This window comes from Sebastes umbrosus, chromosome 17 (assembly GCF_015220745.1).
Source record: "Sebastes umbrosus isolate fSebUmb1 chromosome 17, fSebUmb1.pri, whole genome shotgun sequence".
Classification (NCBI taxonomy): domain Eukaryota; kingdom Metazoa; phylum Chordata; class Actinopteri; order Perciformes; family Sebastidae; genus Sebastes; species Sebastes umbrosus.
Genome location: NC_051285.1, coordinates 16,855,532 through 16,877,553, shown reverse-complemented (window position 1 = coordinate 16,877,553; position 22,022 = coordinate 16,855,532). Strand labels below are relative to the sequence as shown.

At 39.3% G+C, this 22,022-nt stretch overlaps 3 protein-coding genes across 4 annotated transcripts; 1 reads left to right on the top strand and 2 right to left on the bottom strand.

The window, feature by feature from the left end:
• Positions 1–558: 558 nt before the first annotated feature.
• Positions 559–14,490, bottom strand: LOC119475665 (choline-phosphate cytidylyltransferase B-like). 2 transcript variants are annotated; one of them, XM_037748563.1, is made up of 10 exons: positions 14,350–14,490; positions 13,208–13,311; positions 4,602–4,811; positions 3,383–3,482; positions 3,037–3,153; positions 2,739–2,890; positions 2,553–2,631; positions 2,316–2,458; positions 2,006–2,194; positions 559–913 (listed from the first exon to the last, which is right to left on the bottom strand). In XM_037748563.1, exons 3-10 carry the CDS (start codon positions 4,680–4,682, stop codon positions 677–679), a joined length of 1,098 nt encoding a protein of 365 aa, XP_037604491.1. In that variant the 5' UTR covers positions 4,683–4,811; positions 13,208–13,311; positions 14,350–14,490; the 3' UTR covers positions 559–676. The 2 variants fall into 2 exon arrangements, with proteins under 2 accessions (XP_037604491.1, XP_037604492.1); XM_037748564.1 differs by having other exon boundaries at positions 4,602–4,801.
• On the top strand, positions 8,095–16,772 carry lipia (lipase, member Ia). The gene is made up of 11 exons (XM_037748562.1): positions 8,095–8,250; positions 8,769–8,852; positions 10,197–10,567; positions 10,653–10,761; positions 13,229–13,330; positions 13,430–13,519; positions 13,609–13,776; positions 13,888–13,977; positions 15,543–15,651; positions 15,751–15,924; positions 16,062–16,772. Exons 2-11 carry the CDS (start codon positions 8,795–8,797, stop codon positions 16,144–16,146), a joined length of 1,356 nt encoding a protein of 451 aa, XP_037604490.1. The 5' UTR covers positions 8,095–8,250; positions 8,769–8,794; the 3' UTR covers positions 16,147–16,772.
• Positions 16,773–16,953: 181 nt separating this feature from the next.
• Positions 16,954–22,022, bottom strand: si:dkey-71d15.2 (SH3 domain-containing kinase-binding protein 1). Its single transcript, XM_037748567.1, has 7 exons — positions 21,843–22,022; positions 21,378–21,400; positions 21,052–21,152; positions 19,942–20,052; positions 19,672–19,871; positions 19,448–19,511; positions 16,954–17,765 (listed from the first exon to the last, which is right to left on the bottom strand). Exons 1-7 carry the CDS (start codon positions 21,902–21,904, stop codon positions 17,727–17,729), a joined length of 600 nt encoding a protein of 199 aa, XP_037604495.1. The 5' UTR covers positions 21,905–22,022; the 3' UTR covers positions 16,954–17,726.

Below are 22,022 nucleotides of genomic sequence, written 5' to 3'. Positions count from 1 at the left end.
GGAGTAATTTTAATTATTTTAGACAGCTAAATAATGAGCTAAAACTTGCTATAAAGCTCCGTAAAGCTGAGGGGAGCTGTGGATTCAGGTGATAATTCTCTGTTATTGGTTCATCACTACAAGTGACCCCATCACAGTGTTTTCACATTGTCATTTGATAAAAAAAAAATCCATTTATATCCACTTTAAAGAACCATTAAGGCAGCATTTTGACCGTTTAAAAGGATCATCATTCAGACTTTATCTAGCTGTTTGTTCTGAGGAATGTTGGGGATATATTATTTGTAAAGTATTGTTCAACAGGCCTGTCTCCTTTAGACCTATAACATGATCTTAGAATTATTCATGAACCTTACAGGAAGTGTGTTTCCATGTAGGACCTTAAATGACAGACATTTGGGTTGATTATCACTCTGAAATGAGTCTGAAATGAATATAACTCATTACTCAATTACCCAAAGTCACTTTGAGTATTTAGCTACTAGACATATAGAAGCGTAACAAATGAAAGAATTATGTATTATGTACATTATTATATATTGCACAATAAACCAGTAATAAAGTACTTCCTTTATTTGTTCATTTCAATTAATAGCCTCCTTAGACATATTATGTACCAGATTAATGACCAATAGCCAGTAAGAAGACCAACAAAGATGAGTACATCATGATGAGCTCATTGTTCATGTTCTCTGTATGTGGAGGCAGCATTGACAGAGGAGCGTGAGGCCCTCTTTGGCGAGGATGGGGAGGAAGGAGGGGAGAGAGAGGAGGGGGAGGCCAAGGCAGAGGTCGGGGAGGAGTCCGGAGAAACGGAGCGTCTTCTGGTGGGACTGCTGCTGGGGGAACCACGGGGTGAGGAGTAAGGTGACAGGGCCTGGATCATACGGCCGCTTCGCTCCTGAATCGCATGCTAAACAAGGACAGAGACAGATGACAGTTTTACGATAGTTTTCTAATGTTGTGTTTTGTAATTTATTGTACTCACATTTATTTATACTTCAGTTATTCCCCACATTACCCAAAGTGCCTTTTATCATTGCCCACTGAAGGGACCCAACATTTTATTGTGTTTAGTCATGAATTATAGGTTCATTTGTATTCTTAATTTCCACTGTATTAGCCAGTGTTGCTGCTATGTTTAGTGCCCTACATGCAAATTCTTTAGCTATTAGCTGTTCCTGATTGCACTGACACTATGGGTGTAGGGACAACTATCACATTTTTATTACTGAAGAAAACGTCATGATGATGAAGCAAGATCCAAGGTTCAGATTTGACTTATGACAGTGATAAAAGGTTTGTGAGGGAAGTTCTTAGCTATTTTTTTACCACTTTCCCATGTTGCCCCACACAATAGTGCCCCAGGTAATTGCCTATGTTGCCTATATAAAATTATAATTTTGATTTTACAGGAGTTATGTAGAGGACTATTTGTTGGCCATGGGCAATGACTTGCTGGAGTCACCACTGGTTGCCTGGTAATCACAAGGTGGTGATAAGACTTAAAGGTGCAGTGTGTTTGATTTGACGGCATCTAGCTGTGAGGTTGCAGATTGCAATCAACTGAAACTTCTCCCCGTGTACCAAGCATGTAGGAGAACAACGGTGGCTGTCGTGAAAACGTGAATGGCCCTATCTAAAGCCAGTGTTTGTTTGTCCGTTCTAGGCCACTGTAGAAACATGGCGGCAGGCTCCGTGAAGAGGTCGTGTCTAGAAGGTAACACGCAAATTGTGAAACTCTCACAAGATGGTTAAGGTGAAGAGGACCCGCTCCGTATATAAACAGCTCATTCTAAGGTAATGAAAACACAACGGTTCTTATTTTTCAGGTGATTATACACTAAAGAAAACAGTTATTAATATTCTATTCCATGTCTGCCAATATATCCCCCTAAATGCTACACGCTGGACCTTTAAGACAATTATATCACTATCTATATATTTATCTACCAAAATAGTATAAATGTAATGTTGATGTGAATTAATGTAAAAGTGAACGTGCCCAGGCTCCATCAGGTCCAAAAAGCTCCAAGAAGTTGCTGATGAATTCTCGTGACTTCTCCTCCCACTTGTGGATGAGGTCCTGGCTCTTCTCTTCCACTCTGTAGACAAAGTGTTTGGACTTTTCCTCCACCGTACGGACCGTCTCTTTCATCTTGTCCACCTGTTCCTGGAGGCGGTATTTCTTCTCCTGTCAGCAAAAGACAAAGCAAGTGGCCATTCGTACATTTGTGAGTTTTTTTTCTGTATTATTTGTTTCAAACACGTCAATATTCTGTTTTTTAATCCAATCCAAATATAATTTCACTAACATTAATGAATCCAACATTCAGTTCCCGGGCTGTGTAGCCTCTTTGCAGGTTGCGTCGAGCATAAATGTCGTAGTCTCGGACGATACGAGTGATCAGATCAGATGTGGAGATGCCTTCTGTCCTCTCAGTGGCCACGAACATCCCTTTAAACATTAAAACATAAATGACTGCAATTAATTCAAGTGTAAGGAGAAATGACAGGACTAAAATCTATTATATGAATATTCATATCTTCACCTGCTTCCTTGATGTGTTTATAAACATCCTCTGACCCAGCAGAGGTGTAAGGAATATCATCATGGGCCACAAAGTCAATCTGTGAGTGCAACATTACAGCATTCAGACTGATTGAACACCAGATATCTTTGTTGTCGTCACTTTATTGTGAGAAGCTGTGTGTCCAGTGACTGCGTGACCTTTGACCTTATGCTTCTTGAGGAACTCTGTGGAAAGGGTCCAGGGAGCGTCCCGCACCACCTCGTCAACGTAACGGCAGTGCCTCAGGGCGTCGTAGCGCTCATCCTCTGTCATCACCGTGTAGCCCTTAAACTTGTGGGTGAGTTCATCGCTGCAGACTAGGGACACACAGGCAGAGACTTAGACTTAATATAAACCGTAAGTAAGGGTTAATCTGGAAGATTTAGCCCAAAGAGCCTTAGGATTCATTTTCAGCAAATAAAGGCCCATTTAATTTACACAATGATTAAGATCCATCCTTTACCTCCTACTATCAGGTGTGTGTTGGGGAACACATTTTTGGCCTGCATCAGAGCTCGAGCATGCCCCGAATGGAAAAGATCAAAGATCCCATCAGCGTAGACTCGCACTGGACGATGAGCTACAAGATAAGAAACATGAAAACATGTCTTTAAATACCAATACAACATTACAAATCTTACTTAAATCACATTTTATAGCTGATACCAGCTGATACCAACATACTAAAGCATCTGCAGTTACTCCCACTAGTCTTCCCTTATTCCTCGCTGCCAGTAGCAAGAGGACACCCTCAGTTGCATGACATTAATTTGCGATGGAAGCAAAAACTGTAGAGAAGTGAGACAGACCTGGCGTGCCTCTCTTCGCTTGGAAAATGGTCAACTTTTCATGTGGGATCTGTGATTCACAACCTGTAGACTTGGCAAAAGTAGCTGGCTCTCGCAAAGCCTGAATACAGAGAGAGAGCAGAGAGGGAAAAAATATGTTAAGTTTGATAAAAAATGTTGTATTTTTCCTCTTCTTAACCACTTCTCCTGTTCAAGGTCTCATAAGTGACAGGAAAAGTACAAACTAAACAAGCTGCCATTATACACACACATGCATATTCAAACTTGCATTTACACCTCAGGGCTTTTGTAGAGTTTCCAGTTTACCTGTAACCTGCATGTATTTGGCGTGTGGGAGGAAAAGGGTGTTACTGGGAGTCGAGCATTCCAAAACAAAACAGTGAAGGAGATAAGCTTGATTGTATCTTCAAGCCAGATGTGAATAATCTCAGCACTCTGAAGTAACGAGGGTCTCCAATACGTCATCATGGACTTTGTGTTGCGTGTACAGTATACGCAGCTTTATCTGCTGTGTTGTAAGGTATACTTTGAACTCTGATTCTGCTCAAATGCCTGGTGTTTCCTGTGTTAAACTATAAGATTGTTTGGTTTAGCTGCATAAATTTAATTTTGAGATGATCAGAGCTTGCTAATGCTAATAATTTGAGCCCTTATAGATATTTTCTCTTATAGTTAGCCATGATTTCCCACTTTACACCTTCAATTATGAAGTCAGCATACATGCAGGGTTCCACAACGGAGATACATAGGCTTTGTTAGATATTAATGTGCAACTTAAATTCTATACTATGTGACTCACAATAATATATTACTTTAGGTTAAATAATGACTTAATCTACCATTTTTTATACCATGCAAGAGCTTACGTAATATCACTTGATAACAATCCTGTATTGCTGTACTATTGAGGAGATAAACATGAGTCATGGCTACATCGTCCCACCCAGCTAATCAGTTAACTCTCCACTCCCAGGCACAGGTCCAATAACGACAGAGGGATAGTTTACTTCTGTAATGTTCACATAAAACACGATACAAGTCGGACTGATACATGTATGCACTTGTACCTATGTAATTATTTCCTGTGTCTTCACTAAGTAATGTCCAAAAAAAAACATTTAAGACAACCAAAATCTCCTTTAAGTTCTTATATGATTATTATTTGACATGTAAGAATAAACATAGTGGCCACATTTCATATTGACAGAACAGGACTCACCCTGCGAGGGCCTCCTCTCTGGTTCTGTGGGGCCTGTTGTTGCTGAGCGTTGCTGCCTCGGCCTCGTCTCCTTCCAGCCATCCCGGATGTCCTGCTTCCTTAATGTCTTCTAGCAACGCCACTGCACCCACCTGCCGCTCCTCTCAGCTCAGGGGATTTCTAAGCCTGTGTGTCAGTTGTTAAGTGTACATCCCATCGGCCTGCCTGACCCTGATGACGGGAAAATGAAGTGAGCAAAGTTCATCCACTCTGGTACAGGGATTCAGAAATGTGGATTGCACTTATTATCAATAGTGAGCTTGTGAGGACTTTCTCTTTCTTCATGTGGTAACATGGAAGCTTCTAGCAAAAGGATGGTGTATATGCAATGTTACACTATAACTCCATAAACTATATGAAACAGTCCAGCTAGAAGGGAATGTGAAGGTTGCTCCTGTTTTGAAACATTTCCTTCCAGGCTGTGACACGTTGAGAATAGAAGCTACTCATAGTATAACATTTCGTGCAGAGGGAAAATAGAAAAGACCGACTACAGAGGTGCGTATGTGCCCAGAGCTTTTACGCTGGCAGCCTTTGGAACCAAACACAGAGGGACAATGTGTTCCAACATTTCACCAAGCTGTCACAAGTTGCCCATGAATACACACAGATGGATATTATGTCATTTCTGTTGTGAATACAGTTTGGGTACATCTTTTTGGTCAGTTGGTTCACCACTGGAGTTCAGACTGAAATATCTGACATTTTATAAACATTCATGATCCCCACCAGATGAAGCTTACTGACTTTTCCTTTGGCATCACCTGACATTTGTGGTTTCATTACATTCATGTCCCCCTCAGGATGAATTATAATAACTTTGGAGACGTTTTGTCTACCACCATCATCAAAGTCCAATAATTTATGGTTTATGAGCAAATACCTGCAAATGACTTACCCATCAGCCTCAGCTGTACTTTGATTTTAGTGCTAATTAGCAAATGTTACCATGATAACATGCTGAACAAACATCACACCCGCTGTAATTCTGAACATGTTAGAGAATTATTTGGGGGGAGAGGGAGGTTGAATCTTTCATTTTATATATAAACTAGAAGTGCACTCGGAGAGCGCAGACCTCTGCCAAGGAAGGTTCCATGTACGTCGCTGCTCCCCTGTGGTGGCCTGTGGTGTTAATGCACAGGCTGAGCGGAGTTATTAAACAAATTCCCGAAGCCGGATCGCCACCAGAATCTAATGGATTGTTCATTGTGCTACACCCCATCCCTCCAAAAAATGAATAATAATAATTAAATAATTAAAATCCATCACAGACTTTTGGAGTTATCGTCCAAACGGACAAACCAACAAACAAACCAACAAACAAACCAACAAACAAACCAACCAACCAACCAACAAACCAACAAACCAACGACGGTGAAAACACAACCTCCTTCCTAGGCAGCATTTCAGCATTTCTCTTAGACCCTCCCCTAGATATAAAAAACTAAACTGCAATGCCTCCCCCCAATTATATATTTATGGCCAACATAACAAAATGGTGAAACTTTAACCACTCTAATTTTGAATAATATTACAGTAACAAAATGAGTGAACCGGCTGATGATTTTTATGTGAAAAATAAAGCTCCAGTACAAAGACTGTTGTCCTCTGCATAAGGCCAAATAGCATAAAAGATACCTTTTATGTAATTATTATTAAACACCTCTCAAGTTGGAGACAGTTGGTAGTCAAAGAGAGAAAAGTAAAGGAAGGATTCACCCTAAAATAAAAATTTCGTCAACATCCATAGCAACTGAAACCAAGGACCATGTGACACCATTAACCCCCACTTTTTCCTGTTAATTTGTTTGCACATATACTCAGACAGTATAAGTCTATTTGTTGTGTCATGTTTACAACATGGGACATGATGATATGCTTGGCATTCAAGTGGTTAAGTCGTGAGAATGCCGCTGCTAAGCAACGGCAATATTAACGTTACTGTCGGCGTCTAGAAGCTACAGAGGCTAACAATTTAGCAAGCTAGGAAGTGGTTAACATAATGCAGTAAATACAAAGGTATAATGACAGGGGAAAAAGATGAGGCCGTTGGGAATATCAACATTTTCCTCAGACATATTATAAATTTACGAAGAAGAACAATATACAGCTAAAATTACAATATATTAACTTATTATGCACCGAAAAAATAACTTCCATAACTTCCGCCATTTCTGTCAACAGGAAAAAACACGTCACAAGTCGTGAACTCGGAAATTTCAGAAACTTTCCACTTCCGAGGTCGTGAATATGACATAAGGGGGCGTTCATATGGTCCCAACTCGTAAACACGACCCCATTTGAAGGCACAATTAGACTTTTCTGTATAACTGTCAGTATAAGCCAAGTATACTTACACTTTTCTGTAGACTTGTCAGTATAAGCCAAGTATACTTACACTTTTCTTTATACTTTTCAGAATACAAGAGAAGTATACCTTTCTGTAGGCCTATGAGGCAAGAATACTTAATTATATTTTTCTCAAGTATATCTCGATCAAAAGATTAAGTACATGTAGGCCTATAAGCCAAATATGCTTAGACTTTTCTGTATACTTGTCAGTATAAGCCAAGTATACTTAGACCTTTCTGTATACTTGTCAGTATAAGCCAAGTATACTTCGACCTTTCTGTATACTTGTCAGTATAAGCCAAGTATACATAGACTTTTTTGTATACTTGTTAGTATAAGCCAAGTATACATAGACTTTTCTGTATACTTGTCAGTATAAGCCAAGTATACTTCGACCTTTCTGTATACTTGTCAGTATAAGCCAAGTATACATAGACTTTTCTGTATACTTGTCAGTATAAGCCAAGTATACATAGACTTTTCTGTATACTTGTCAGTATAAGCCAAGTATACATAGACTTTTCTGTATACTTGTCAGTACATACTTAAGTATACTTTGCTACGTATATCTCTGATAAGTACATAAAAAGTAAACTGAAACTACACTCTTATTTCAAGTTCAAAAGAAGTATACTAATAGTACACTTGAATAAACTTCATTTTGGTAAGGGAAACAGGGATGGAAATGCCACTACAACATCTCCCAAAGCTTTGAAATGCTCAGTGTAATGTGTGTAAATGTTGAGTAGAAATTATGGAGTAGAAATTGTTGTGCAACTTCTTCCAAATGTCAGTGGAAATTTCACTGACCAAATTTTAATTTTGGGGTGAAGTATTCATTTCTGCAAAAGTGACAAATTCTTGGAAATACCCACAACATGTTTCACTTTCACTGTGATTTCTTCTTTCACATGAATGACAAAGGGCACATTAAACCGAGACTGACTTGTTTTTACAGATTCAAATCAAGTTCAATGGAGATGCGAGAAACGGTCTCATAAACCGGTTTGAGTTCACAGGAACCAAGAGTGACTTCACAGGAATGTTTCACCTGTGAACACAATGACCTGTGGCAACAAGGGGTGTGGTTATCGTCGTGAGAGCATGCAGGGCGGGAGTATTGCTCTGCTGTTCCTCCTCTTCCTTCCTGAAGTGAACAACTGCCCAAATATGTAGAGGAACAAACAGAGCATGGCCTGTAATGTTCTGGACCTTTGACACACCGGACCAGGAAATATCATCCTACACGGCAAAGGTAAGACTCTGATAAGACTCACGTGTTCTCATTCTTGTCAGCTTTGTTAAGTTAAATCTGAGGAAGACACTCAGTACACTCAGTAAACATGAGGCGTCTATCTACTGTAGCACAGGTCGAAGACAGACCAGATTTCTGTTTTGCTTGCAATCACAATGTCATTGGTTGAGATTAATCATAGTGGGTGGGGCTAGAAAAACTTATTTTCAGCCTGCATGTTATTTTTCCCCACTCATTCATGCCACTAGAAGGTAAGAAGATAAGCAACTGACCTCTTTTCTTTGCTTCAGTCCTGTGGGATTTGCATACAGAGCAAAAAAAATGGCTGAAAATATAAAACTTCAGCCTGGGGGGTAAAATACAAAGTGTCAGAGAAACACCTGAAATGTATGGACAGTGTTCTCCTTGTGTTGCTGTGCCTGTTGTGTTTTTGAACATGGGATTTGCTGTTAAAGGGCCAAATGATGTCTGACTGGTGTGTTTTTATGTCATGGTCTGACTCTGATAACTGTCTACAGATTGTTTGCACATGCTGGTGTAAAGCATGTCCCTGTGGCGATACCTGACACTGCTCCTGCCGATAACTGTTCAAATATGCAAAGGTAAAGCTCAACGCAAAACACTCTGACATGTAAATGTATGTACACACACACACAGGCGCTTCTCTCAGTAAGTGTAAAGCAGCTCAACTCGTGGGAAAAGGGGCTTTCAAGCAACATTAGAGGAACTGAAATTTCTTTGGAAAACCAACACATTTGTGCAAATTCACTGTGGTTTACAAAAACCAATGGCATTGTATGGACCTATACAGAGCTCTCAGCTGATATACATGCAGCCAGGCAACGGGGATTTACGTATATGGAAAGCCACATCTGTTGTGTAACAGTTACTGAGAACAGCTGATGTTCATTTCTCAAACACAAAAAGAATCTTCCATCTCAGTAGAACTTAGTACTTGTTCATTTGAGTGCTGTTTTGAATTAGGAAATACAAATTATGTCAGTGATCAAATGTTGGCACAATGTCAGGTAGATGGCAAGAAAAAAATCTATCTAGATAGTTCACATTTTCCTGTTGTAAACACACTTAATTTGCTCAGCAGACTCTTAGCAGAAACAGAGACGAGTGTTGATTTCTGAATGTCTTAATTATTATTGGTTGTTTTGCTCAATTAAACATGTAGTTTGGTAGGTAAATTATCAGATTTTTTAATGCTACTGAACGACGCAACACACATCATAGTCTGTCTCACTTTTCCCTATTTTTTCGGTTGTTCGAAACTGTTTTATTGTCATAATTTGCGCACAGCCACATCTTCACAACATCTCCAGACGTGGTTGGTTGTAACGGTTTGTCATAACCACATCCTCTGCTATTCGAAGGCTTAGTGGTGTAGTGGCGGGTATACACAGGTATGCTGTGTATACCCACCTCTTTTTCTGGCAGTTTACAGTATACCCACTTATCAGCCAAAAAGCCATTGGAATATATAGGACAGTATACCCACTTCTTCCTCAGTAAACTACTACCCATCTACCTAGTAGTACACCCACCTCATCAACGATCACTGCACCAATAAGGCTCTATAGGCTATGTGTCAGTCATCTAGTTGATGTGAATTGTCTTCCTTTTGCATATATTTTAGGTGACACCCTGACAAAGTGTATTACAAGTATGTCAGTTCCACTTATAAATCTCATACGTGGTTGCTAAATTGTTTGCTTCCCCAGTCCAACTCGTTCATGACGTGTTTATCTGGTGGGCGAAGCTGTGAGTCATTTATGGGACTATGTCACTGATGATGGCAGCAACTTTGGATGATAAGTCACTAAATATATAAAGGTTTCTTGAGAAATGCTTATTAAGATCAAAATGGCTGATCAATGTCTCATTTATTTTTTCTCATTCTCCCCTACTCCTTCTCTTTTTCTCGCCATCACTCCCAGCTGAGAGATGTGAAGAGTTTACAGATCTAGATCTCGCTCACGCCATCATTGGAACCAGCCTCAGAGTTAGGTTGCTCCTGTACACTAGGGATAATGTCACCTGCGGCACGCTTGTGTCCCACACCGACCCGTCCGCCCTTCCCCAGTTCAACTCATCCAGACCGACCACCTTCGTCATTCATGGTTACCGGCCTACGGGGTCTCCACCGGTGTGGGTGCTTTCTATCACGAAGAAGCTGCTGGCCAGGGAGGACGTTAATGTCATAGTGGTGGACTGGAATCACGGAGCTGCTAATGTGAACTATTTCAAGGCAGTGGAGAACACACGCAAGGCGGCCGACAACCTCACTACTTTCCTTGAGATGATGCAGGTATCTGACATTCTCTGTGACCATCTCTGCTGTGTCCACATATCATAGACTGTGTTGTGTGTAACCAGACTAATGATCTTTTCAGGAATACGGTCACTCTCTGAGCTCCATCCACATGATCGGAGTCAGTCTTGGGGCTCATATATCAGGATTCGTAGGTGCTAACCTGAATGGGTCAATTGGAAGAATTACAGGTAAGAACGTGCACATTCAAATTCAGATTTCTCTCTCAGGCCTAAAATTCAAACCCCTCAGATATACAGTAGGAGAGTGTTGTTGTGTGCTCTGGGTGTGGAAAGTGCCATAGTTCATTGTCAAACAGCACAATAATAATCATTCAAACTTGAAGTTTAAAACATTAAAGCAGCAGTGAGTAGAATTGGAGCAAATACTGCATGATTAAAAAAGTTATTTATTTTTTAATTTTTTTTATGTCACTATATCCTGACAGTAGTGCAGGAGACAGGTAATCTGAAAAACATTATGTGCCTCTGTTTCCTCCGGTGCTCCTAACGGCATCTGCAAGATTTCCCAGACCGGAGGAAAACAACCATTCAGACCTGATCTGGAGCCTACTGTCTGTGAGCAGCTGTCAATCACTCGCAAACTCCGATCAAACGGTCAAACTAGGCAGCGCTGATCAAATATTAATCAATATTCTGTTACTGTAATGTCTGTAATGTTAGCTGTAAAATGGGAAAGTTTGTGACCCGGCAGCCATGTTGAGACCAGTTGAGGAAATACCAAGCACCGCCCACCAGTCAGAGCAAACTATCTAATTTTACAGCTAAACAGTACACTACAAGATGTTTCTGAAAACATTTGAGAAGAGAAATAGGCATTACAGTAACAGAATATTGATTCATATTTCATCAACGCTGCGTAGTTTGAACTATTCATCAGAGTTTGAGAGTGATTGACAGCTGCTCAGGTACGGCAAGGCTCCAGTTCGAAGGGACTGTTTGTAACTTCTTCCACGTATAAATCAATCCGGGTCGGTGTCCCATGCGCACTCGTGTGTGGCTATGCTGTTCAGACAAGACTCCAACACAAACTACACGGAAGCACCAAAACCACAAAGTTTTATCTAGTGAAGCCCGTCTTGCAAAACAGTGTTGTCCACGGTCGGAGGACGTTGGGGAGACCGTAGCTTTGGTCTCCAGGGCCGGAGTCTCTGCTGTACTCTGCCTGCCTGCCTTCACTCACACACCGCGCTCGTTCTCGCTCTTTCGCTCCACGCTCAACTACACACTGCAGAAGAGTTAGTTTAGCCCTGAGAATATCTAGTGAATGTACAGTGAATGCTTGTGCAGAAATAAATGCTGCAGCTCCTCCAGACCGACAGAGGTTTCCCGTGTCCTGTGAAGTGATGGGGCTCCGCAGCGAGAAACGTTATCGTCTCCGACCAAAACTCCGGTGTCTCCCCTGTTCCCTCCGGTAACGGTCGGGAGGCTGAGGCAGGAAAAGCCAACACAAGAATCAGCATTGATTCATGGAGAGACCTTCGTCTGGTCAGCTAACATTACTGCCAAGCATGTGAAATATAGTGTTATTGTGGCTTTAGCTGACGATGCTCGTTCATGTCTATTTAGAGCGAGCAGAAGCGCAAGCCCGAGCAACAGGACGCTGACTTAAAGGCCACAGGTGTTGCTGTTAACAAGCAATTTCTGATTCTTACAAACAGTCCCTTTAAAGAATGAAAACAGAGCCATGAGGAGGTGCAGAATTATAGTTTTCTCTCAGAACACTTAAATTACAATATGCTGAAAGGTTATTATGGAATTTTTTCCCAATGATGCCAAAAATATACTACCTACTGCAGGTTTAATGCTAAAATCTCTGTTTCCTTCAGTGACAATATCTTCACGTTTTTGTCCATTTAAAGTTTACAGGAAGTAGCAAACATGCAGTATGGACATCTGTAGAGAATTGTATGTTGCATATTCTCAGAGTCATATGTTGACACCTACATCAGTAGAAGAAATACTGCACATATTGCCACCACAATTTATTTGTGCACTTAAGGCACTTATCTTCTGGGTCAGGTAATAAACATTACAGTTATGGCCACTTGGCTGAGATGCTAAATGAACTTTAATTCCTAGATTGCTAACATAACAAGTAACAGAGTGTCAAAGTCCTTGCTGACAGAGTCTATCAGATGTTGCAGAGAATATGAAGGTTGAGTTTTTAATGATTCCACCTGAAATCCCCTTGGAGAGATTATCCTCAGTGTCAGTGAGACCACAGATATTCAGGTCATCACTGCTGCAAAGGATTATCAGGTATAAAAATACCAACAAGTAAAGAAAAGAAAAGCAGGTCTAGACGTCTGGATGTCAGTCATATACAGTAAAACATAAACCAGACATGATGGCACCTAAATACTTCTGTGTGAGAAAAACAATAAAAGATGTTTGGAAAAGAGAATACAGGTTGGGTCAGATGGGTTAAACGTTTGTTCGACAGTAATCAACACACGGTCCAAAGCAGCTGTGATCATTTAGAAAAGGAGAAGCCATAGAAAGTCTTAAACTAAGTGATACCAAAATCATTTTAATAAGGTGAAAATCTGCCCAAGCATGCTGTTTCTAGCTCCCATCAGCTAATGTTGGGTGTGAGAATAAACTTTACTGAGACCTGCTGATGTGATGTTTGCAGCTCTGGATGCAGCTGGGCCTCAGTTCACCGGCACTCCTCCAGAGGACCGGCTGGACCCCACAGACGCCCGGTTTGTAGATGTCCTGCACACAGACATAGATGGTCAGTTAAACTGAAATACTGTATTATATATTCACTCAGTCATTGGTAATTGTTTTGAATATGTTTTATAAGTTATTATTATTGTCATGTCATTCACAGCTCTGGGCTTCAGGGAACCTCTGGGTCACATTGACTTCTATGCTAATGGTGGAACAGACCAGCCCGGCTGCCCAAAGACCATCTTATCTGGTGAGGTCTTTAATGGTGGATGAATAATCAGACATGATGATTTGTATTTTAAGAACAATGCTATATGGTAACATTTCTGACTTGTGCAGGCGGATCCTATTTTAAATGTGACCACCAGAGATCAGTGTTGCTGTACCTCGACTCTTTGGATGGGATGTGTGCCAGTAGGGCCTTCCCCTGCTCCTCTTACAAGGACTTTCTGGATGGGAACTGCTTGAACTGTGATCGCTTTGGTGCTGCTGGATGTCCTGACTTTGGTTAGTAAATCTTGAAGTATCATAGATTCGTATGGACTAAATATTTTTAAGTAAAAAGGATGGTGTTTCAAAATGGATGTGAGCTGACGCAGCTGTTTCACTCAAATCCAGGTTATGGTGTCACAAAGTGGAGAGATGTCCTGCTGAGGCTCGGCCAAACTAAAACTTACTTCACCACAAATACAGCCTCTCCGTTCTGCAGTAAGTAACACAACACTAAAAATAACAATCATAATCTTATAGTTTTTTGCAATTGCTTAAACACAATTTCTGAAACTAGTGCCCTCGTTGTCAAAACTCAAAACACACAAAAAACAAAAACATGTACACAAAATATCTTACATAGTAAACATTTCATTCAAAACTAAAACTCTTTTAAAAATTGTATTTTTGCATCACAAATGTACACACAAACACCAAATAAATAACCCTTTTGAGTCTTTGGCATTTTCATGAGTAGCAAGCTGTAAATATAGACTATGAACACAAATGCAATGAGGAAACAAACATCTCAATACTCATAACAGTATCAGTCACAATTAATTTAACTGAAGATGACATGAAGGTACTTACTGTATTGCATTGAAAACAAAAGACAGTATATCACAAATGCAGTCCTCTAACTCATTTCAAAATTGACCTTTGTTGTGCACTCAAAGGAGCATACTAATTGGTTAAAGGTGTTTTCACAGGTGCATTCTGGGTGCAGATGATTGATTGAGTGTGGTATTTCAGTGGCAGTGTTTGGCAAACAACACACAGGCTTTTAGTTTTGAATGATGTGTCTAATGTAGATAAGTTATTTGCAAAAAGTGTGTTTTAGAATTTCAAACACACAACTTAATAACTTAATTTTAATGTGGTATATCCACATGTATTAGGAATGTTTAATAAATTAAAATTAAAATGCATATAATACTTTTGTGAAATGATAAAAAAATGAAAAAAATGAAAGTGAGCATCTAGCCCCTGAAATGGTTAAAGTTGCAAATGTTTAAGACTTCTCTAAAAACAGACCCAGATTTATAGAGAACAGAAAATAAAATGCATCACAAGGCAATCTAAGATAAATATGCTCTCTGTGTGAGATCCCTTCCTAACATCAAAGTTTATCTGAAGTTAATATGAGGCTTCAGCAGTTTGAGTTAATCAAATGAAGCGGGTATCTTCCAAAGCTCCAGTCTTCTTAGTGCGAAATTCACTCTTTTTGTTTCCCCAGACAGCATTTACATGCTGAGGTGCATTGAATGGGATAGTATCATAGACACTGTAACTTTGGAAGATTGATTTGTCTTTCTCTGTCTTGCTAAAGCCTTAAATTAGCTTCAGATGAACTTTGGAAGATCATTAGAGATGGATCTCTTCATGGAGGAGGATGAAGGATAATACCAACCGACTGTTCTAATGTCCATATGGGAATCTGACTGTTGTTTTACGACAGACTTGAAAAATTGTGAATCTATCCTTTAATTTTCAAAGTCATCCATCTCTCCTTCACACTATTACCACCTTGCTATCATTTGGGTTAACTGTGGAGAGTGTTTAGATTTGTCCCACTTTAATGGCATTAAAAACTGCAACCATCTTTAGTTACACGTGAATGAGGAGTATAAAATAAGACAGAAATCCCAAATTAATACCAATTTCATCTGACAGTATTTGATTCATGAGGATGATTTCAGCCAAAAAAGTCCTAAAAAGAAGTGTCATTTAAATTCAAAATGGTGGACATATTATTATTTTTAATAAGAATTTTAATCTCTCAGGGACAAACTACAGGGTGGAGGTGATGATATGGAACGCGGATGTACGCTGGGGATACATCACCATTAAACTCCACGGTAACGGTAAAGAAGCAGTGGCGACCATCGACCAGTAAGTCTTGACTTTATTTATCATACGTTCTGTACCATGACTTCTCTTTGTCCTTCTCTTACTGCTTTCTCTCAGTAATGTTTTTTTTTTTCATATCAGTAAAGCAGCAATGTTCAAGAAGTACACAGAGACCAGGTTGTTAGCCCAGTTTGACGAAGACCTTAAGTCAGTGAGAAAGGTGTCTCTCAAATTCTCCACTGGGAATGTATTCAAGCCCAAATATAAGCTCCGGGTTCTCCGAATCCGCCTCACACATCTGGAACGCAAGGAGAGGTAAGCAACATGTACTGTTTTTTAAAAATGTGTGTTATCTTTAGAAATTTGATCTATTTCTATATTATATATACTGTATATATTATATATAATTTGATCTGTTTTCACTCCAGTAATATTGTCTTTGTCCTTCACAGGCCTTTCTGTCGATACGACATCCTCCTGGAGGAGAACAAAGAGGTCACCTTCAGGCCAATTCCCTGTGAAGAATCCAACTTCTGAGACTAAAATTGGACATTGTGTCAAAAATTTCAAACATATCATAACATCGTACTGGAAGCGATGCAGCCGACTCTTCAGTCCCTCCAGGATTGTACAAGGAAACAATGAGGACTGCAATAACAACATAAGTACTAAGCTGGCTGCGATGTGGTCATCTGTGATCTGAAAATGATATACTATATGATGTAAATGTGTTTTTAAGAGAAAATATATGTTTTTTTAAAGAAACAATTGGCTCAAAATGGGAATTTATTTGCCTTCAGTTGTGAATTGGACTTTTCCTTCGTGTAGTTGAAAATTCATCTCAAAATGACTTATGATGAAGTTATCTCAGTAATGGACTTTGTGACAGCAACAACAAAATCGAGGCAGGTTTTAAAAGACGAGTGGACATTATTTTTCTGTAAATCACACCAGTAATGTCACTATTTGCTTGGGTCGCAATTTAGTAAGACTGAGAGAGACAAATGAACTGATGATGATCAGTCAAACATATTCCAGACCAAAATTATTATTTTGTAGAATCAAATGTTTCTCATTTAGACTAAAAAGTAACAAGTATTAACAATTATTGTCATTAAACAAAATCATTGACCCCTGACTTTCTCTCCATAAAAAGTGCTGGACTCACTTACAATCTTACATTGTACAGGATTCAGCGTGACCAAACACAGGGGAAGTTAACAAGCCTTTACAAGATATTCCCTCAATCAAACATGGATTTTTTTTTAACATATGACATTACTAGTAACTATATATTTGTTTGTGTAGATGGATGCATCCTTAATTTTTAATAAAAGTCATCAATAATGGGCAACATCTTTAATGAATTCACAGTCTTACACATCAACAACCAATGAATTCACTGACAGCTTGGTCAGTCAATTTTTGGTACGATCAAAAGGCAAACTTACATTTTTTGAAAACTATATGCACCTAAAATATGACAGAAGCTTCATGTTTGTGCCTCCACATCACATTATTTTAAACTAATGATGAGCTGATTAACTGCTGGCTCTCATTTCATGTCCTCCACTCTGCCTGATAACTGTCAAATGTTTTCTACATGGATGGATAAAGGAAATATGATTGAAAACCAGTTCAACAGTTATGATCTCCACTACATATTCAGGCCAACAGTCTTGGGAAACAGGAAATACATTTTCTCTTCATGGAAACCTCAAGACAAATTAGTCCATGTTCATTAGGAGTCCATTTACAGAAATATATAAAACAAATTGAAAGTAAAACAAGGTCTGGTGCACTGCTCATTTCCAGAGAGAACGGTCAATAGATACTCCTCTCACCTCACGTCTTCTCCCACTGTGCCTCATCTCTGCACTTTCAGTAATGACTCAGTAAAAACATTCAGTTCTTTTGGCTGGCCCATTCGCCAGTCCAACAAAAAAGTTAAGAAAATTACCACCCAAGATCAATGTTTTTTCTAAAAAATATGATACTTATTCATCAAAAAGGAGCAAGGATGTTTTTTTAAAATTAGAAAAATATCATTTATCAGAGAAGTGTACAACAGGACCTTTCAAATGTGTCTTTGATGATGGTGAAGTTCTCCACTCCACTCATTTAGACATGTGCTTCTTCATACGTTGAATCTCCATCTAAAACAAAACAAAACATCAAACCATAAGTGCAGTTGCAAGAAAAAAATCTAATATTGTCACCTTAAAGTCATTCTGCAATGTTTATTTTAAACATATATATATATATATATATATATATATATATATATATATGTATGTACACTGATCAGCCATAACATTAAGACCACTGACAGGTGAAGTGAATAACATTGGTTATCTCGTTACAATGGCACCTGGCAGTGGGTGGGATATATTAGACAGCAAGTGAACATTTTGAACTTTGAACCTCGTGTTGGAAGCAGAAAAAATGGCCAAGCGTAAGGATGTGAGCGACTTTGACAAGGGCCAAATTGTGATGGCTAGACGACTGGGTCAGAGCATCTCCAAAACTGCAGCTCTTGTGGGATGTTCCTGGTCTGCAGTGGTCAGGACCTACCAAAAGTGGTCCAAGGAAGGAAAACTGGTGAACCTGTGACAGGGTCAGACCCAAGGCTCATTGATGCACGTGGGGAGTGAAGGCTGGCCTGTGTTGTCCGATCCAATAGAAGAGCTACTGGAGCTCCAATTGCTGAAAAAGTTAATGCTGGTTCCGATAGACAGGTGTCAGAACACACAGTGAGGAGCAGTTTGTTGCGTAGCCGCAGACCGGTCAGGGTGCTCATGCTGCTCATGCTGTCCTAATGTTATGGCTGATCAGTGTGTATATACTGTATATATATATAGTATATATATATATATATATATACTGTATATATATATATACACACACATATATTTATTATAATTAAAAAGAACAAAATAACAAAATAATATTATTTTTCTTGCAGTCACATCGTATGAATTCCGTTGTTTCTTCATGCCGCACAGTGGTGATTTTAGACTCTTTATAGGGGTGTTCAAGCACACCTAAATTTCATCTCAGCACCCTTAAAAAATAATGATCAATCCCTCTGAGACCCCAGGACATTACTGTCTTTAAAAGGCTGTAGCGGGTCAGTCTTAAAGTGAAGATATTGGTATCAACCATGTCATGTTAGCTTGCTGGGAAGGAGGCTACATAATGCTCTAAAGTTAGGCTAAATTTTGTAGAGGAAAAACTAGCATGGACATTTTCAAAAGGGTCCCTTGACCTCTGACCTCAAGATATGTGAATGAAAATGGGTTCTATGGGTAACCACGAGTCTCCCCTTTACAGACATGCCTACTTTATTCTTATCACATGCAGTTGTGGGAAAAAAAACATGCAGTTTTTGTATTAAGTATAAATGTGTTATTTTCACCTACTCTAAAAATTGTGTATTTGAATATTTCTGCATGCTGGGGTCCCTAAACAGTCTTGGAATCGCATAAACTATCACTGTAAATCTGAGACTCTTGTGGATCCAATAAATTGAATTGTCACCTGGTGCCTGAATTTTATGTTTTCCTTTACATAAATAAAGGCATTTCTACCATAACTTAATGCAGAAATTGGTGCATAAAAATTCACCAGAATGCAGGAAATTAAGTTTGAATTAATGTTTGTTGCTCAAAATGTCCTGAGGGTGGATCCCTAGACCCCCCACGTAATATGTGTCCCCCCGCCCCTTACCCCCCCATTGTTGAAACAAAACCTACGCCCTTGACTATACACATCACCTTCTCATTAGGGGCTGAGCCCCCCTAAAGGTCTGATCCTAGAATCGCCCCTGATACCGCACCTGTAAGGTCAAGCGAATCCTTTTCTCCTCATCGAGCTCATTCATCAGCAGTTTAATTTCTTTGCTGGAACACAAGATGTTGTCAGATTAGTGGAGCAATAAAAAGCAACAAAAAAAAACTATAACAAAGGCAGTGATGCAAATGTCACACACCCACCAGGCTGAGGCTGGGCAGGTAAAAAAAACAACGAAAACAGATTACATTAAAAAAAAAAAAAACATACTTGTGCTGACTCTTCATCAGATGAAACTGGTCCCTCAGGTCTCTCAGCTCCGTCTGCAGTTGTTCCAGGTTCGGTGGATCTCTGCTCGGCTGGGGGTCGGAGGTCAGGCCTGGGGGCGGCGTCAGATGTAGTACAGCAGACAGAGCCTTTGGTAACAGGGAGGTGAAGGACTGTGTGGGCTCACTTTTGGGTGCTGCTGCCTGTGGATAATAACCCAACATTACTGGCTGACAACACAACAAAGCCTTAACTTTTTCCTCTTACACTTACAGACGGGGCAGACTCATTTTGGCTCGTTTCCTGAGAGTTTTCTGGAAGTGTTGAAGAATCCGGCTCTTCACTCTGGTTTCCTTTAGTTTCCTTCTCCATCATGAGTGTTACCTGTAAGTTAAGTCTAGTTTGAGACATCTGATAAGTAAAAGACATTTAAAGGGTACTTCACCCAATGCAATATACAGTACATTACAGAGCAAGTACCTTGTTTTGAGTAAGGAGTTAAAGGAGATATCTTTCGCTGCTGTACGAGGCAGCTCAGAGAAGTTAAATTTATCCCAAGGACAAATGGGACACGAGCACACCAGAGCATACTCTTTCAAACAGTTAGCCAAGTCATAATAGTAGTGTTTAACTGGATAATGTAACAATTCTAGGTAACTCCCCTTACAAAAAAATAAGTTTATTCAAGTGTGCTATTGGTATACTTCTTTTAAACTTAAAATAAAAGAGTAAGCTTTCAGTTTACTTTTTATGTACTTATTAGAGATATACTTAACAAAATTATACTCAAGTATACATAGCGTATACCAACAAGTATACAGAAAAGTCTAAGTGCACTTGGCAAATATACAGAAAAGTCCAAGTATACTTGGCTTATACTGAAAAGTATACAGAAAAGTATATTTGACTAAGTACTATAAGTTCACTTAAAGAAAACTTACAAGTATACTTGCAGTGCAAACTATTTAACTAGTAGTTTACTGAGAGTATACTTTAAAGTGTACTTTTATAAACTAAAAAGTTGGCTACAAGTATATAATTAGTAAACTAACAGTATACCTATAAGTTCACTTGTATAGTTCATATTATAGTTGCAGTATAAAATACAACTTGGATGTAAACTAGTTGTGTACTCAAAGTTAACGCTTACATTTAAAGTATACTTAAAAGTATACTTTTATAAACTAAAAAGTGAGCCAATTTAGTCCTCAGAAGTATTGAAGTAGTACACTTACAAGTATACTATTAGAACATTGATATTAGAATACTTATTGCATAAAGTATACTTGAAATTATACTTGAACTATACTTAAGTTTACTTCATAAAATAAATTTGAAATATACTTCTTGTTTGTAAGGGTATTATTAAAAGTGTATACTTCCCAGAGTCTGAAGGTCTGACTGTAACCTCTCATCTGCAGCATGAGCTACCTGCTCATTCAACTTCTCTGCCATCGACACAACTGAATTAAAGTCTTCAGTGTCTTTGAGGGAAACGGAGAGTAAATGTTAAAACATACCCTGCAGAACTAATTTAATCCCATCACTATACATAATGTGGGCCATTTTCACAGTAATAAACCTACATCTTTGTGATTACAAAGCCTGCATTAACATTCAGCCTTTTGTAACATGCAGCATTCAAGCACGGCAGCGTTTCAAAATATGTTGCAACAGATAGTTGTAACAATAATAGTTGCAAGGCTTACCAGGAATGAGGGCTGAGCTATAGCTGCCCATCATGAGAGAGAGGAATACAAGTGTAGAGAGTGAAAGAGTCTTTAAGTCTACATCTACAAACAACAGATTGGGGCAAGTCAGTCAGTGGAGCAGAAATCAACAGTGCGGTCTCACAACGTGCTACACCTTTAAGAAATTGAAATGAATTGTAAAGACAAGTCATATTTGTTTAAATATTACATGTGCTCTTCATGACATAACAGCAACTTCAGCTTATACATTAACCTTCATGAAAGTTGGGAGGAACTAAATGTGGGTGGCACACTAGAGGCAGCTGTTTCTCTCTCATGCCACAGCAGGGAACAAATGTGCAACACATGCTGAGACAGAAAGGAGCACAGTGACAGATTATACTGTACAATCATTAGTAAACATGGTAAACAAATTACCAGATTATTGTCAGTTACAGGCAAGGATCTGGGGCACACACTCACCTTGTTTGGCCGGCCACACTGGTGAGATACAGCAGCATCTGTGGTAAGGTGACACCGTCCATTGTAACCCACTGTGGTCTGCTGAGTATGTTGTGATGAGGAGTGGTAGGCTACTGTCAGGTCTAACTTTAGCTCTACTCTGCTCACAAATATCACCGGGGCAGAGCGAAGGGCGTCACA